The sequence below is a fragment of the Mesoplodon densirostris genome, chromosome 2 (genome assembly GCF_025265405.1).
Source record: "Mesoplodon densirostris isolate mMesDen1 chromosome 2, mMesDen1 primary haplotype, whole genome shotgun sequence".
NCBI classification, from domain to species: Eukaryota; Metazoa; Chordata; class Mammalia; order Artiodactyla; family Ziphiidae; genus Mesoplodon; species Mesoplodon densirostris.
Window position 1 is genome coordinate 178,677,121 of NC_082662.1, and position 18,295 is coordinate 178,695,415.

Sequence of the window (18,295 nt, forward strand, 5' to 3'; positions counted from 1 at the left end):
GACCCAAGATATGATCTATCCTGGAGAATGTTCCATGAGCACTTGAGAAAAATGTGTATTCTGTTGTTTTTGGATGGAATGTCCTATAAATATCAATTAAGTCCATCTTGTTTAATGTATCATTTAAAGCTTGTGTTTCCTTATTTATTTTCATTTTGGATGACCTGTCCATTGGTGAAAGTGGGGTGTTAAAGTCCCCTACTATGATTGTGTTACTGTCGATTTCTCCTTTTATGGCTGTTAATATTTCCCTTATGTATTGAGGTGCTCCTATGTTTGGTGCATAAATATTTACAATTGTTATATCTTCTTCTTGGATTGATCCCTTGATCATTATGTAGTGTCCTTCTTTGTCTCTTCTAGTAGTCTTTATTTTAAAGTCTATTTTGTCTGATATGAGAATTGCTACTCCAGCTTTCTTTTGGTTTCCATTTGCATGGAATATCTTTTTCCATCCCCTTACTTTCAGTCTGTATGTATCTCTAGGTCTGAAGTGGGTCTCTTGTAGACAGCATATATATGGGTCTTGTTTTTGTATCCATTCAGCCAGTCTGTGTCTTTTGGTGGGAGCATTTAGTCCATTTACATTTAAGGTAATTATTGATATGTATGTTCCTATTCCCATTTTCTTAATTGTTTTGGGTTCGTTATTGTAGTTCTTTTCCTTCTGTTGTGTTTCTTGCCTAGAGAAGTTCCTTTAGCATTTGTTGTAAAGCTGGTTTGGTGGTGCTGAACTCTCTCAGCTTTTGCTTGTCTGTAAAGGTTTTAATTTCTCCATCAAATCTGAATGAGATCCTTGCTGGGTAGAGTAATCTTGGTTGCAGGTTTTTCTCCTTCATCACTTTAAGTATGTCCTGCCACTCCCTTCTGGCTTGTAGAGTTTCTGCTGAGAGATCAGCTGTTATCCTGATGGGGATTCCCTTGTGTGTTATTTGTTGTTTTTGCCTTGCTGCTTTTAATATGATTTCTTTGTGTTTAATTTTTGACAGTTTGATTAATATGTGTCTTGGTGTATTTCTCCTTGGATTTATTCTGTATGGGACTCTCTGTGCCTCCTGGACTTGATTAACTATTTCCTTTCCCATATTAGGGAAGTTTTCAACTATAATCTCTTCAAATATTTTCTCAGTCCCTTTCTTTTTCTCTTCTTCTTCTGGAACCCCTATAATTCGAATGTTGGTGCGTTTAATGTTGTCCCAGAGGTCTCTGAGACTGTCCTCTGTTCTTTTCATTCTTTTTTCTTTATTTTGCTGTGCAGCAGTTATTTCCACTATTTTATCTTCCACCTCACTTATCCGTTCTTCTGCCTCAGTTATTCTGCTATTGATCCCATCTAGAGTATTTTTTATTTCATTTATTGTGTTTTTAATCGATGCTTGATTCGTCTTTAGTTCTTCTAGGTCCTTGTTAACTGTTTCTTGCATTTTGTCTATTCTATTTCCAAGATTTTGGATCATCTTTACCATCGTTATTCTGAATTCTTTTTCAGATAGACTGCCTATTACCTCTTCATTTGTTAGGTCTGGTGGGTTTTTATCTTGCTCCTTCTCCTGCTGTGTGTTTTTCTGTCTTCTCATTTTGCTTATGTTACTGTGTTTGGGGTCTCCTCTTTGCAGGCTGCAGGTTCGTAGTTCCCGTTGTTTTTGGTGTCTGTCCCCAGTGGCTAAGGTTGGTTTAGTGGGTTGTGTAGGCTTCTTGGTGGAGGGGACTACTGCCTGTGTTCTGGTGGATGAGGCTGGATCTTGTCTTTCTGGTGGGCAGGTCCACGTCTGGTGGTGTGTTTTGGGGTGTTTGCGGACTTTTTATGATTTGAGGCAGCCTCTCTGCTAATGGGTGGTGTTGTGTTCCTGTCTTGCTAGTTGTTTGGCATAGGGTGTCCAGCACTGTAGCTTGCTGGTCGTTGAGTGAAGCTGGGTGCTGGTGTTGAGATGGAGATCTCTGGAATATTTTCGCCGTTTGATAGTATGTGGAGCTGGGAGGTCTCTTGTGGACCAGTGTCCTGAAGTTCGCTCTCCCACCTCAGAGGCACAGCACTGACTCCTGGCTCCTCAATTTGGGATGATTTGTTGTCTATTCATGTATTCCACAGATGCAGGGTACATCAAGTTGATTGTGGAGCTTTAATCCGCTGCTTCTGAGGCTGCTGGGAGAGGTTTCCCTTTCTCTTCTTTGTTCTCACAGCTCCTGGGTCTCAGCTTTGGATTTGGCCCCGCCTCTGCGTGTAGGTCGCCGGAGGGCGTCTGTTCTTCGCTCAGACAGGACAGGGTTAAAGGAGCAGCCTCTTCGGGGACTCTGGCTCACTCAGGCCGGGCGGGAGGGAGGGGCACGGAGTGCGGGGCGTGCCTGCAGTGGCAGAGGTCGGCGTGATGTTGCACCAGCCCGGGGCGCGCCGTGCGTTCTCCCAGGGAAGCCACCCCTGGATCCCGGGACCCCGGCAGTGGCAGGCTGCACAGGCTCCCGGAAGGGCGGTGTGGACAGTGTCCTGCGCTCGCACACAGGCTTCTTGGCGGCGGCAGCAGCAGCCCCAGCGTCCCACGCCCGTCTCTGGGCTCCGCGCTTTCAGCCGCGACTCGCGCCCGTCTCTGGAGCTCCTTTACGCGGCGGTCTTAATCCCCTCTCCTCGCGCACCAGGAAACCAAGAGGGAAGAAAAAGTCTCCTGCCTCTTCGGCAGCTCCAGAGTTTTCCCGGACTCCCTCCCGGCTAGCTGTGGCACATTAGCCCCCTTCAGGCTGAGTTCTCGCCGCCAGTCCCAGTCCTCTCCCTGCGCTCTGACCGAAGCCCGAGCCTCAGCTCCAGCGCCGCCCGCCCTGGCGGGGGAGCAGACAAGCCTCTCGGGCTGGTGAGTGCCGCTCGGCACCGCTCCTCTGTGCGGGAATCTCTCTGCTTTGCCCTACCCAGGTATGTGGGGAGTGTCTTGCCTTTTGGGAGGTCTGGGGTCTTCTGCCAGCGTTCAGTAGGTGTTCTGTAGGAGTTGTTGCACGTGTAGCTGTATTTCTGGTGTATCTGTGGGGAGGAAGGTGATCTCCGCGTCCTGTAAATATATATTTATTCCTGTAATAATTTAATTAGGATTCATCTTACCTGCTAGACTATAAGGTAACTCTGTGAAAAGGGTGCAGTTTGTATTTTCCTCAGCCCTTAGCACAGAGTTTGGAACATGGTAATCACTCAATAAATATTCATTGAATGATAAATAAAGGAGAGATTTCTAGATTGGAGATATCAATTTGGGAGTCCTCAGCATACAGAAATGGAAATATTCTAGACATATTATAAATCCATTTAATTTGTCCACAGCCGAGATCCATTAGAGTGTGAGTTTTTCATTTGATTAAGTTGTTTTCATAGTTTTCTAATATTGGGCCAGTTTCAGCAATATTTGAGGAAGAGTGCATCAGGTTTAAAGGGGGAATTGATAGCCTTCAGTTTTATTTCAATTTCAGTGATCTGATATGCTACTCACATTTAGTTTAGAAACTCCCTGTAGTTCTTATATAAAATGGAAAGGGAAATTTTCTGAATAATAAATTGTAAACAATAGGAATTACCTCATATTTCTAATGTGTCAAGATATTCTACTATTTAATATGAAATTTATTTGATGTAGCTAAATATAAAATTCTATTTTGATATTTGAAATGAAAAATAATGGCCACAAGTACTAACAGAAGCATTTGCTTTTAATCACATTAACTATGAAATAGTAAATTACATTAAAAGCAGTCTTCTATTTTATAAGATTTAGTTCTGGAAAAATATTTGAATAATATATGCTTATTTGCTTCCAACTGTAGAGCTGTCATCTACCACGAATGTAGAAATTTCTCATATTTGATTTTAGATTCAGTACCTGGTCCTAGAAATAAAAATTTTAAGTTTGGAAACAAACTCTTTCAAAATGTATGGGCCCCTACAAAGCACAGCTTTTTAGAAGTGTGGTATTATATAACAGCTGGGAGTTTAATGAAGTAGAGCACAGTTTGTAACAGGTTCATTGTTTCATATGCTGTGGATCACTAAATTGGCAGGTAGAGATGAAAGGTGCATTAAAATGGACATCCCTAAAATTATAGAATTCCCTCAAAGGAATACAGTCTTTAATTTTGAATTATGCAGCTGATTTTAATGAATGAAGTCATAATGCATAACCTTTCCCCGATGCAGGGAAGAACTGTGATCTGTGTAAGGATTACTTTTTCCGACAAGTTGGTGCAGATCCTTCGGCCATAGATGTTTGCAAACCCTGTGACTGTGATAAAGTTGGCACTAGAAACAATAGCTTCCTGTGCAATCAGGTGAGTTCTCACTATTGAAGGTAAAGAATTGCTCTCTTCCAGAAACTAATTTAGGAGATGGTCTATCAGTGATACTGAGGGCTATATCAGGAAGTCCTCTGTGTGTGTGCTTACATTTCAAAGAGGTGGTTGCTTTCGGGGTGTTTCTGTGCAACTTTTAATATGAATATAAAATATAAGGCTACTTGGGCGGTCCATTTTACAGTTGTCAAGAAACTTGGCAACTTGGGGTTCCAAGTAAACAATGAAGTAATTTAAGTATGTGTCTTGGAATTACTGGTGAATTAATATTAATAAGTGATATTAAGTAAACAACAACAGTTTTCCTCCCAAATTCCATAGAAGATAGTATAGCAAAAGTCACATACAGATCCAAATGGAAATTATGATAGCTCTGGTCTAAATTTCTTTTAACCTTTTCTCTATCTAACAGTACAATGGGTTTTTATCATTTTATTAATTTTAATTACCAACGTCACAAATATTGATGTCTGACCTATATGAACACAGATTGTAACTGTATTATACATCAGGAAAAGCAGCTCCATACTTAAATGAAGCTTTTTACCTGTTCTGATAATATTACCACATGAAAGTAGATAAAAGGCAAATTTACCTTGAAGTATCAATTCAATGATTGTATTAATTTTTAATAATTACATATTCTCTTGCAAATAGTTGAGAATGCAGTGGCCAAGAGCATAAACCACAATCTGGTTAAAGAAAAAAAATTTTTTTAAGTTACAAAGGAATGATAATAATTTCAAGGCAAAATATCTTTGTCATATAACTTGGAACATGCATTAAAAACGGTTTTAACAAATAAAAGCCAAATATAAAGTGAGCTAGTATGGATTTGAAGACCTTCAGATTAACCATAGTGTGTGATATGCTTCATTGGAAAGCTGGGAGGTAAAAAATAACTAAAAAGGCAATCTCTACTGTTTTTATATTGTGATATTGAGGCACTATTTTCTGAGAGAGTCATTTTACAGTTTTATATGTGTTGACTAGTAAAATCTGACTGTCTTTACACATCTCACCCTTATACATTTGCCCTGAATTTTCAACATGGATGTCTTTTGTGTGTTATTCAAGTCTCAATTCAAAGATTAATATATCTTTTGAGATTTCTTCACTGATCACCCAGTTGTAGAACATTTTCAAATCACAGTATTTTACATCATCCCATGTTATTTTCATTGTAGCCTTTATTTAATTAAGCAAATTAAATAAATTCATTTATTTACTTCAGCAAATTAAATAAATTCACTTATTTACTTCTTTATCTTCTCTCTGTCCAACACAAACAGTATAGTTTCAGTCACATAATAAGCACCCCATAAATACTTACTTAATAAGTTAAGTGAATGAAGAGAGATTCTGTCTGAGCACTAATCTCATAGTCAGATGGTCATTTAGAATGGTTATTATAATAATCTAAGCATTATGTAAATTTTTCACTTAAATACCTTTTCTCCCTGAAGATCTAAGGTAAAGTAATTTTGGTATATAGTACTGAAAAACTGTGAACTAAAGTTACACCTCCCAAAGTTTCATTTATATGTCATTACCCATATGAAGTAAAGTGTAGCAGATTTGTCTCTCAATTCTATAACTCAAGTATGCAGGAAATTAAAACCTAATTTTTTTCAAATTTCTATTTCAAGTCCATTTTATTGGGGTAGGAGACAGTTTTAGTAATTCTGTGCTTATAAATATTTAACACTGGGGTATCTGAGAAAAATAAAAAGCCCACATCATCAATTTTAAGCTACCAATGAGATGTCACCAAATATGAATTTGGGAAGAATGGTTTTATCATACAGTGGAGATGGCTCCAGTACACTACTGGCTCTGGATCTCTTTCTCCAGCTCTCATGGGGTGGATCTAATTTTGGGGTGGAATTGTACATGAACATACCCAGGGCAATGACATTTCAGAAGGTAAGACCTCTCTGATCATTGATGTCATCAATATAGGTAAACATTCTTTGAGATCTCCTTGAAATGGAGGTGTTTCTCCCCACCCAGCTAGGGCAGTGTTTTCAGAGTCCTAGTGGAGAGTCAGAACCCCAAGTCCTGCCCAGTGGTAACAAGGAAACCCTCCCCTACTGAGTCAGTGGAGCCAGAATGGAGAACCTTGACTTCTATTCCCACCAGGCAATAGTGAGGCAACATCCTCTCTTCACTCACCAGAAGAGTTTCATAGGAGGCCTGACTATTAAAGCAAGACCTAAGTAAGATTCAGAGTCTTATAACACCAAGATGTCCAGGTTCCAATAAAATTTCACTTATCATTACAAGAACTAGGATAGTATCAAATGGAATGAAAAAAGACAATCAACAATACCAGCATCAAGGTGATAAAGATGTTAGAATTATCATGCAAAGATTTTAAAGCATCCATCCATTTGTCTCCAGCGTATACCTACTCTAAAGTTTGGCTGAAGAAACTTCTCTAAACAGGAAATGATAAATGAAGGAATCTTGAAACATCAGAAAGGCATAAAAAACATCAGAGTTAAAATATGGCTAAATATGACACATTTTTCCCCTTCTCTTTGAGTTTTTAAAATTTTTTGACGGTTGAAGTAAAAATTACATCACTATCTAATGTGGTTCTCAATATATTAGAGGAGATATTTAAAACAATTATATCAGAAATGGAGAGGGTAAGAAATGTAAAGGGAAGTAACTTTTCTCTACTTAACTGGAATTGGTAAAATAAAAAAAACTACCAGACTTTGATATCTGTGTATATAATGTAATATCTAGACAGCAACTAAAAAGGCTTATTATAAGGATGATGTATTCAGGAACACCACAGATAAATCAAAATGGAATTCTAAAATATGTTCATGTAAAAAAATAAATAATAAAATAAAATATGTTCAAATAACCTATAATAATACAGGAAGAAAGTAACTAGAGACTGAAAAACAGAATAAATTGAAACCAAAAAATAAAATGGCAGACTTATTAAACCTTAATATAACAATAATACCATTCAATGTAAATGGTCTAATAAACCAATTGAAAGTTAAAGATTGCCCGTGAACAAAAATATTATCTTGATAGCAAACAAGACCAGCAACAGTGCATAAAAGAAAACCATAAACTAATATCATTCATGAATTGAGAGGCCAAAGTTATAAACAAAATTTTGGCAAATAGATACTCAGCAGTATTTTAAAATAATTAAACACAAAGACTAAGGTGGTTGTGTTCCAGGAATGCATTCTGTTTCAATGTTTGAAAATCAAGCAATCACCTTATTTTCTGGCTAAAGAAAAGAGTCACCTGATTATAATACTATATTTAGAAATAGTATTTGACAAAATTTAACACCAATTCATGATAAACACTCTCAGAAAACTAGTAATGGAGGAGAATTTCCTCAACTTGAAAACAAACATCTACACAATACCTACCTACAGCTGACCTCCTACTTATAAATGAAAACTTTCAGTGAAAAACTTAATGCTCTCTCCCTAAGATCAGGAATAAGACAACAATATTCTATTCAACATTGTACTGCAGGTTCTAACCAGGGAAATTAGGCAAGAAAATGAAATAAAAGTCATCCAGATTGAAAAGGAAGAAGTAAAGCTATCTGTCTTTGTATATAACATGATCTCATAGGTAAAAAATTCCAAGATTCCAAGGAATCTGAAACAGATAGGTAGTGTTTTGGGTGGCTCTGAGGAGCTCCAGTTCTTTATGTCTCAGTGCAGAAAGAATTCAGTGAGAGGCAAAGTGATAAGAAGGGATTTTTTAGAATAGGATGCTTGTGAGGCTTACAAGCGGCCTAATGAGAGGGTGCCGTGCCCCAGAACTTAGTGGGCTACAGTTTTACAATCAAAGGAAAAGAGAGAAGTGGGGGAAAGACCACCTTCTTCCTTTTCCTTGGGTAGACATCAGGCTTCCATCATCAGTTCCTCCTCCATGTCAGGCGGGGGATTTTTTTTGTCCCTACATGGTCAAGCCGGGACTGTCATGGCGCAATGGAAATGAGTAAAAAGGCGGTAACATATGCTGAAAATGGTAAATCATCTCAGGTTTTAGTATAATGTCACCTTTTCCTTTTATTTTCTTTAGTGTGCACAGAGGAGCATGTCCAAGGAATCATGAACTTACTGAACTCACTGGGCAGGATGTGGGTCTCATGCCACCATTGTTTTATTTTCGGGGGGCATGTCTCATGCTTCTGTTGCATGGTTTTGTTGCTAGCAAGCCTGCTTGGTTTTGTGGTTAAGTAAACCAGCTTTCTTGAGTGATCATTAACTTACAGATGTCTCCCATACTTTTTTCTCCCCTTAAAATCCCCTATTGGGATTAACTATGTAATCACCTACTTTGTCTCTTTACTCTGTCCCTATCAAATTTATTAAAATACTGTCTATCAGAACTAATAAGGTTCAACAAGTTTGCAGAATACATGATCAATACACAGAAATCAGTGGTATTTTTATGTACTTGGAATGAACAATCTGAAAATGAAATTTAGAACACAACTTTATTTAAATAGCATCAAAATAATAAAATACTTAGGAATATATTTAATAAAATAAATCCAAAACTTTTATTCTGAATACTACAAAATATTGTTGAAAGAAATTAAAGAAGCACTAAATAAATGGAAAAACATCCTGTATTCATGTATCAGAGACTTAATTTTGCTAAGATGGAAGTTGGTATATAGATTCAACACAGTCTTGTTAAAGGCCCAACTGGCTTCTTTGCAGACATTTATACGATGATCCTAAAATTCAAGGCACTCAAAAAAGGCCAAAACTGTCTTGAAAAAGAAGAGAGTTGGAAGATACACACTTCTCAATTTTAGAATTTACTATAATGTTGTGATCAAGACAGTGTGATGTGGCTTGAGGAGAGATACTCAGATCACTGTAATAGAGTTGAGAGTCTAGAAATTAACCATCACTTTTACAGTCAGTTGATTTTTAACAAGAGTGCCAAGACAAATGAAGAAACAATGATCTTTTCAATAAATTATACTGATATGCAAAAAATGAAGTTGGATTCTCTACTTCATACCTTATACAAAATGAACTCAAAATGGAGCAAAGAATAAAATGTAAGAGCTAAAACCATAAAACTCTTAGAAGAACATAGAGATGTGAATCTTCATGTCCTTAGATTAGTCAGTGACATTTTAGGTATGACACCAAAAGCACAAGCAACAAAAGACTGGATAAATTGGACTTCATTAAAATTTAAAACACTTGTTTTACATAGGACACTATCAGGAAAATGAAAAAACAACCCCAAAAATGGGAGAAAATATTTGCAAAGCATATAGCCAATAAGAGACTTGTCTCTAGTGTCTGTAGAAAAACTTTACAACTCAATAATTAAAAGACAGTTCAATTAAAAAATGAGTAAAAGATCTAAATAGACAGTTCTCCAAGGAAGATATACAAACGGCAAATAAGCATATGAAAAAATGCTGTGGACATTATTTGTCTTAGGAGAAATGCAAATCAGAAGCACAATGAGACACCACTTCAAACTCACTTAGATAGCTATCATTAAAGGTACAGATAGTAACACGTCTTGATGAGGATGTGGAGAAAGTGGAATTCCCACAGACTACTGGTGGGAATGTAAAATGTGCACCCACTTTGGAAAACAGTCTGGTGTTCCTCAAAATATTAACTACAGTGTTACCATACGACTCTGCACTTTAACTCCTTGCTCTATATCCAAGCAAAAAGAAAAAATATATCATCACACAATCTTCTTCATGAATGTTCATTGCTGCTTTATTCATAATAGTCAAAGTGTAGAAATAATCCAAATGTCCATTAACTGATGAATGGATAAATAAAATGTAATATATCCACTCAATGGAATTTTATTCAGTAGTAAGAGGAAAAAAAGTAACGGACATATTACAATGTACAAAGTATATATTACAACATGGACTTTGATCTTGGCAGTGAGAATAGGAGAAAGAGACAAGAATAGAAAAGGCTTTTTTAAAAAGATGCTTCTGTGTGTCATTTTCTATGTACAAAAAAATCTAATTTAAAAATGCATGAAAGGGGCTTCCCTGGTGGCGCAGTGGTTGAGAGTCCGCCTGCCGATGCAAGGGACATGGGTTCGTGCCCTGGTCCGGGAAGATCCCACATGCCGCGGAGCAGCTGGGCCCGTGAGCCATGGCCGCTGAGCTTGCACGTCTGGAGCCTGTGCTCCGCAACGGGAGAGGCCACAACAGTGAGAGGCCCGCATACCGCAAAAAAAAAAAAGAAAAAAAATGCATGAAAGGAAAGATGTTTTTAAAAATTAACATTTTTCTTTGTTTTAAAAACATTTTTTTCTTTTTTTCTGACTAATTTGCTTTGTTGATAATTTTTATAGTCAGAAAAAAATAAAGAGAATTTTCATGAAATCTGACAGGTAGCCAGAAAGAGCTACATATAGGAATCTGAAGGTAGATACAGTGATAGAACACTTTCATGAATTTAAAACCTCCACATTCTCCATCTCTAAATCACATTTACATTTTACCTAATTTTTATTTTGTTTTCTCATCCTCCACATACAGACACAAAGAATACAGATTATTATCATATGTGGAAATATAGTGTCAAGTGCACCTTTGCCTAAATAATGTTATGAAAGATTTCTAAAAATGCTTACCGTCATTTTCAACTGGATAACAGAATACACACTAAAAAAGCTGTCAACAATGTCAGAATTATAAACTGTAAAATTAAATTCAAGCACATTTTTTAGAACTCATGCAATTACAATCCTTAATAATATTAGGAAGCATACAAGGAAATTAGGCAGTAGTTCAAGTCTCATTTTGTTATAATAACTTAGGAACCAAGCCAGCCCCAAATGGCCTGAGTGACTGTGCTGTGCATTCTGTGTTCTGAACGGAAACTTCCCCTTTGGCAGTTGTCATTTGAAACTCCATCCAGTCTCATAAGGTATGGCATGTTTGCCTTATTCTTCCGTAAGAAATACTGTAATTGTTCCTCTTGTGAATGCCAAGATCTTGAAAATGGCATGAAGTAATGCTCTGAGTCACTAAACCCTAAAATTGCTGATGCCAAAGTCAAGACCAGCAAAGTCATAGAGCATCTAAAGCACATAATAATATTAATATTATTAGGAGAAAATGGAGAAGAGTCATTATTATTATTGAGAAATCCTTAATATAGAGTCCTGAGATCCCTAGGGCTACCATGGATGAGTTTTAGGGCATCCATACATACCTTTAAATTGTATGTGGGAGTGTATCTGTGTACTTTTGTTTATGTATCTTTAAAGGGAGAGCTTTCAGTACCCAAAAGCTTTATCTGGGCAAAAAAAAAAAAAAAAAATTACTGCACTGGGGAAAAGAAATCCATTCATCTTATGAGCAGCCTTGGCTAATAGTAGAGATACGCATAATGTGTTTCCCAAAATGTCACTGCACTTCCTTCTTGTTTCCTTCGCACTCACTGCCTGAGTTGTTGGATATGTATCCTGAGTTGGAGGTTGAACGTTCTTTCCCTTTTCCTCATCTAGTGTGACTTAGGTCCAGAAGAACCAGATAGAACCCCAGGCCTGGATGATGCTTTAAAAACTATGTTGAAATATTTGGGGAAGGACCTATGAAGGTCATACTTAAAGTACATTTATGTAGAGATCCCAGGCTGTTCCTGACCCAGCGTGGGAAGAAACTGTCTGTCTCCAACCTTCCCCTTCACTACCCTTGCCCTTCGTATGTTTGCTGGTGTTCCTGGACTACCTGCTCTAGCTACGTGCCCAGGTGATGCTGATGTGGTGAGGACATTTGCGGGAAAGGCCCTAACGTACGGCCTGCCTCATGCAGAAGGCATTCAAGCAGTGCTGTCTGAGTGCTTTTCTGCTTGGGATTTTCTCCGTGTCTCTTCCCTTCTTTCTCCTTTACTTTGCTGTGTTCTTGTCTCTGGCTGAGGAAACCGTGAGAGTGAAGCCACAACAGACAAGATGTAGGAGGTCAGCCAGTGCAGTTCTTCTCAAACTTTAGTGTGCATGTGAATCTCTCAGATGCTTTTTCAAAGACAGATTCTGATTCAGAAAGTCTTAAGCAGGGACTAAGATTCTATATTTGTGAAAGTTTCCAGGTGATGCCTCATTGCTGTCTGTGGACCAGTCTTTAATAACCAAGTTGCTAGAAAACTGTCTATCAAAGATGCATAGAGAAGAGAATCTGGATGTGGATCTGTGTTGGGGGGTGGTAAATGTGAGTGTGTCCTTCTGCACACACTTGGTCATGAGTGGATTCACTCTCTCGTATCCTCTGAATTCCACCTTAAAGTCAAGTGGTTTTCTAAGTTTTCCATGATGCTGAGCCCCTGTTAAATTGCAGTCAAAGTGTACCCTAAACTATGTCCTCAAAATCAGAAGATTCAACCTAAGCCATTTTTTTAACACAATGGAAATAGAAAAGAGTGAATGAAGGAATCTAAAAGTTGGCTGAAAACCAAAATATAGTTGTAATTTTATAAAAAGAGAGAAGAATGGTTGATTGTAATACTCAAGAAGTCATCAATAAATGGATGTAATAGAGCCAGAAGAGAGAGAAATGATTAAGAGACATTAAAAAAGAAATTAATAAGGCAGGAGTCGAGTGCTTGAGATGAATTAGATGAAATGGAAAGGCATCAGTGATGGAAGTATTTCCAGAGTCGACCCATGGAAGATGGAATCATAAGGAGTAAGAATCCTACTTGTGAAAATTGATTGTTCTGCCAGGGTGATAATTGTCAAGGAAATACATTAAAAAATGGAGCAGGATATACTTTCTCTGCATAATGTCCCATTTCCTGCAGTTCATCAACTCTTTCTCCTCTGATCCGAACTAAGTATTTGTCATTAATTACCACAACATATCTAAAAGTCCAGAAACATATTGCCTTATATTTTGTGTTACCCCAATATTAAAGTGTACAAAGAGAAGTAATGCACAGGTTTCTTCGGCCTATAAGGAGACTGACCTTGAATAGTATGATGTATGGGTATTGGCTGTAAGCATTAGGATGGTGAAGGATTTGAAAGGTGGGGATTTTTTGTGGAGCTTTAAGAAAGACATGAAGATTTGGTCATAAGTCATGTGGTACCTCGTTCAGAGACTTAAGGAGAGATGGGTAGTAACATTTCTCTTGCAGCTGGTAAGCTGAGTGATAAGTGATCAACCTGATAATGTAGCGGGCCAGATACAAAGATAGGGATAAAGGTGCTGGGGTGCACATGTGAAGAGAAGGAGGAAATGGAGCTGAGCTTGGTGGAAAGGCTCATTCTGAAGACGTTATCCAAGATTCAAAGTTGTGGTAAACTGAAGGTAAAATACATGAAGCTGCGACCGCGGTGACATTCCCAGCCTCAGCCTAAGTTGAGGACCACATATTTGGATACATCTGGCACCTCCTTGGGAATGAACTCATCCCAAGGGCCACGATATACAAACTTGGCCGAGTAAGAATACCTCAGGCATTCAAGGTCAGACTCAACAGTGCTGATAGTTTTGGCAGGCATGTTAGGTAATAAGTGGTTGTTGATTGAACTAACAAGTGTGAGGTAATAACAAGGTTTGCAACTGCATTGCTACTGATAGTAGTTAGGATAAGCTAAGCACAGGTAATGAATAGAACCCGAAATGTCTAGTGACCCAAACAATATAGGAGTTTATTTCTTGTTCCTCTAACCCCTCCAAGGCAGCTGTTCCTGGTTGCCTGGTGGCTCTTCTCCATACGACAATTCAGGGCACAGCCTCTTCCACTCCGTAGCTCCGCCTTTCACTAGGAAAGGACAAACCAATGTGGAGAAACAACTCCCACCTTTTAAAAGGTCTTGGCCCAAAAGAGGCACACGTCTCTTCTGATACGATCCTGTTTGGGGACAGCAAGTCACATGGCTACACTAGTTTAATGGAGGGCTGGACAAAGGTAGTCCCTAATGAGGGAGCCACTTTCTAGCTACAGCTGTGGACTAGGGAAGAGGAAAATGGATCAGGATGCAGAACCTGTCATCTCTGCTCGGTGCCCATGTGACAGAAGGTAGCCCAACGGTGAGAAGTATGTTTTCTTCTATTGGTACATACACAACAGAGTGGCTTCTGTTTAACGAGAATCCCTGAGAATAGTACTTCATCAGCACCTTGGGGTTACCAGACCAATACTGATGGCAGTGCCTGCTTGGAGGTGGATCCTGTGTAGTGGCAGAGGCACCTGTGGAAGGTGGTCTGCTTCAACCGTGTCAGCACGTGTTAGCAAAAGAGGCCTGGACGTGGGTGGGAGGAGAGCCAGCTTGCATGCAACGTGGAAGTCTCGTTCATGAGCACCTATGGGAGAGAGGCCCCAGGGACAAGCAAGTGAGACAATAATCACTGCCCCTCTAGGTGCTCCCAGACGAGAGGACAAGTGCAAAGAGCAAAACTGCATGGATGAAGCTTAGGGATCATAGATCTTGAAGGCAATTTCAAAGTAGGAGTATTTTAAGACTTTTAGTGAGATAGCCACCATACGATACATATATATGTACATGTATGTATATATGGATAGATAGATATAATGTATACATATATACATTATGATTAAAAAGTAAAACCCTATTTGGGATTATAAATAAAAAGTACATTTTTTTATTTTTTAAATTTTATTGTAGTATAGTTGATTTACAATATTGTGTTAGTTTCAGGTGTACAGCAAAGTGATTCAGTTATACACATACATATATTCATTCTTTTTCACATTCTTTTTTCATATAGGTTATAACAGAATATTGAGTAGAGTTCCCTGTGCTCTACAGTAGGTCCTTGTTGGTTATCTATCTTATATATTGTAGTGTGTGTACATTCATCCCAGGCTCCTGATTTATCATCCCCTCCACGTTTCCCCTTTGGTAACCATAAGTTTGTTTTCTTTTTTTAAAATTAATTAATTTATTTTTGGCTGCGTTGGGTCTTCGTTGCTGCGCGTGGGCTTTCTCTAGTTGCGGAGAGCGGGGGCTACTCTTTGTTGCTGTGCGCGGGCTTCTCGTTGCGGTGGCTTCTCTTGTTGCGGAGCATGGGCTCTAGGCGCACGGGCTTCAGTAGTTGTGGCTCACGGGCTCTAGAGCGCAGGCTCAGTAGTTGTGGCGCATGGGCTTAGTTGCTCCACGGCATGTGGGATCTTCCCGGACCGGGGCTCGAACCCATGTCCCCTGCATTGGCATGTGGATTGTTAACCACTGTGCCACCAGGGAAGTCCCATAAGTTTGTTTTCGATATCTGTAAGTCTTTTTCTGTCTTGTAACTAAGTTCATTTGTATCATTTTAAAAAACTAGATTCCACATATGAATGATATCATATGATATTCTTTCTCTGTCTGACTTACTTCACTTAGAATTTATCTATTTATATATAGATACAGTAAGTATGTTTTAAATATTAGGCAGTGCATTATAAGGACCCTTTCTATGTGGTTTTTTGTTGTTGTTGTTGTTTTGCGGTACGGGGGCCTCTCACTGTTGTGGCCTCTCCCGGTGCGGAGCACAGGCTCCGGATGCGCAGGCTCAGCGGCCATGGCTCACGGGCCCAGCCGCTCCGCGGCATGTGGGATCCCCCGGACCGGGGCACGAACCCGCGTCCCCTGCATGGGCAGGCAGACTCTCAACCACTGTGCCACCAGGGAAGCCCTCTATGTGTTTTTGATGATACTGATTTATTCAGGAACAGAACATAGCCAGCCTCCTTTCTTCTTGGCACAGCAACCCAATGTGCTGAGCATTTCCAGAGGCAGATGTGCTCCCAGGATCAAGGGCAAACCCGTGGCAAGGGCACTAGGCCCTCCAGTCTTCTGTAGAACTGGGGAGTGTTTCAGATCCTGTTGTGCTGCAGAACTGGTCTCTACCTTGATCTACCCACACGCGGTTTAGGTGCCATGCATAGGCGTGCCACATTGTGAAATGTGTAAGAGAGATTGGCAGACAGATGACATACTGCTAGAAGTGCATGAGGACAGAAACTAGTCAGTAAGAATCACATAGGTTCCATTTGTTTTTCACTTACCATGTACAAAGTATTATGCCAAGGATGTTTGGTCAATTAATTCAGTCCTTACCAAAGTTGGTAAAGTAGTTACCGATTTATCCATTGGGTTGTTAAGGACAATGAACCTCGGAGAAATGAGGCAACACCTCCAAGATCACACAAGTAATAATGGGGTAGAGCAGAAATTCAAAACTTGTATTACCTGTTTCCAAAGTCCAACTTGAGGTTAGAAACACTGGCTCTTACAGTGCCTGGCACATAAAAGAAACCCATAGCAGGTTGCTGGACTGGATATTTATGTACACTATCCAAAAGTAGAAGAGAAACATCCATTTGTTTTAGGCTTGTTATTCCAAATCTTATTAATTTAATTCCAACTATTAAAAAATCCTAAATATTTAGGAAATAACAATGTGTATATAATTCAGCCGCAAACTAATTTCTTAGAACCAATACAATTCTCCAATGGAGATTCGGATGATACCGACGAGTTAATGTAGCCCCGTTGGTGCTTCATGTGTACCAAGGATTGAGTATTTTGTAAAGGCACTTTTTAAAAGCCTGATTTATTTAGTTTCTTTATCATCTCAGATAAACATCTCTTAATATATTTGGAATTCACATTTTCACTGATTCAATAAACTAACAGTACAGTAGGCAAGCGTACTACTCTGTAGGTTCACAGAAACTTTGATCATTTTTACTAAAATAAAACAAAAAAGATTGTTAAACCAAATGAGTTAACTTTCCTAAAAGCCTATTTCTGTACAAAATTAACTAAACACATGGAGAATGTATTTTTTCGTGCTGGAAGAATTTTTAAAATGCTACTGTGAGATCTTTCATTTTGATAAAGTCAAAACCCCATCCTGTTAATAACCACTGTAGTAATTTTGCAGCAAATTACAATAAGACCACACTGTACAGTTGTGCCATTCAGATGACATTTATGAAATACTCTAATTTAACATGGTGTGACATATATCATATGCATCTTTTACAAGTTATAGCTTATAATCTCTGAGTGAAGTAGACCTAAACTAGAGGGGGAAAGGATGATGCAATATGAAATTATACCCCTTTGAGAAGTAGGAGGACTATAATTATAGTACTTCCTCTTAAAAAACCATTCAAGTATGTAACCATTGCTGGGAACAACAGTATGTGGGGAATCTCTTTACACGCTTTCCGTCTTGAACACTCAAAAGATTGAGAAAAAAAATGTATTCCGTTCCTACTATCACTTTGTTTGAGCATACTTCAGAATTTTACCTTTCTGCACTCTCCTTAGAGATTGTGGTGGTGAAGTTTGGAAAGCACTTTCTCGGAAATACCTTTTGGGGGGAGGGGAGCTATAAAAATATACCAGCCTGATGAATGACAGGCATTGTAGAATGGAAAAGAAAAGACATCTTGGTTTTACACCAGTGTGGAAGCTTTTCCTCTCAAGTGAATATTTTCGATAGCGGAGCAAGATGATAAACAGCAGTATCACAAAACACTTACATGGAAACAAGTATTTTGATGTACACTATTCACCTGGCATTCTCCAATTTGTGACATTTATATGTGGCAGAAACCACTGCAGATTCATTTAATTTTGAAGTGGAATGAATACCTTACAAAAGTAGCCTGTTACATTAGTGTGGACTTTTCTTCTCTAGAGAGGCAGAAGCTTAAGGAAAGAAGTCATTGTGTCTATATTAGGAATATGCAGTAATTCTCAGGGTCCACTTCTTAGGGCTGAGTGAGCTCCTAGCAGGGAGAATATACTGTATAAAGATAGATAGATAAATAGATAGACAGATAGACAGGTAGATAAATAGATAGGCATATACATACATACATACATACATACATAGATACGTAGACAAATAGAGATACACACATTTTTGCCTTAGAAGCACCAGCAGCTGTAAATGATTAGGTATTTCACAGATGCTTGTTTTTTTTTTTTTTTAATGCTA

The 18,295-nt window shown here is 38.6% G+C and overlaps 1 protein-coding gene across 1 annotated transcript in view; it reads left to right on the plus strand.

Annotated features, from left to right (window-relative positions):
* USH2A (usherin) overlaps positions 1-18,295 on the plus strand; it is a 790,488-nt gene that overhangs the window by 118,007 nt on the left and 654,186 nt on the right. Inside the window, exon 10 of the mRNA XM_060088664.1 lies at positions 4,166-4,296. Coding sequence (XP_059944647.1) covers positions 4,166-4,296 — 131 coding nt within the window. The remainder of the gene's footprint in view (positions 1-4,165; positions 4,297-18,295) is intronic.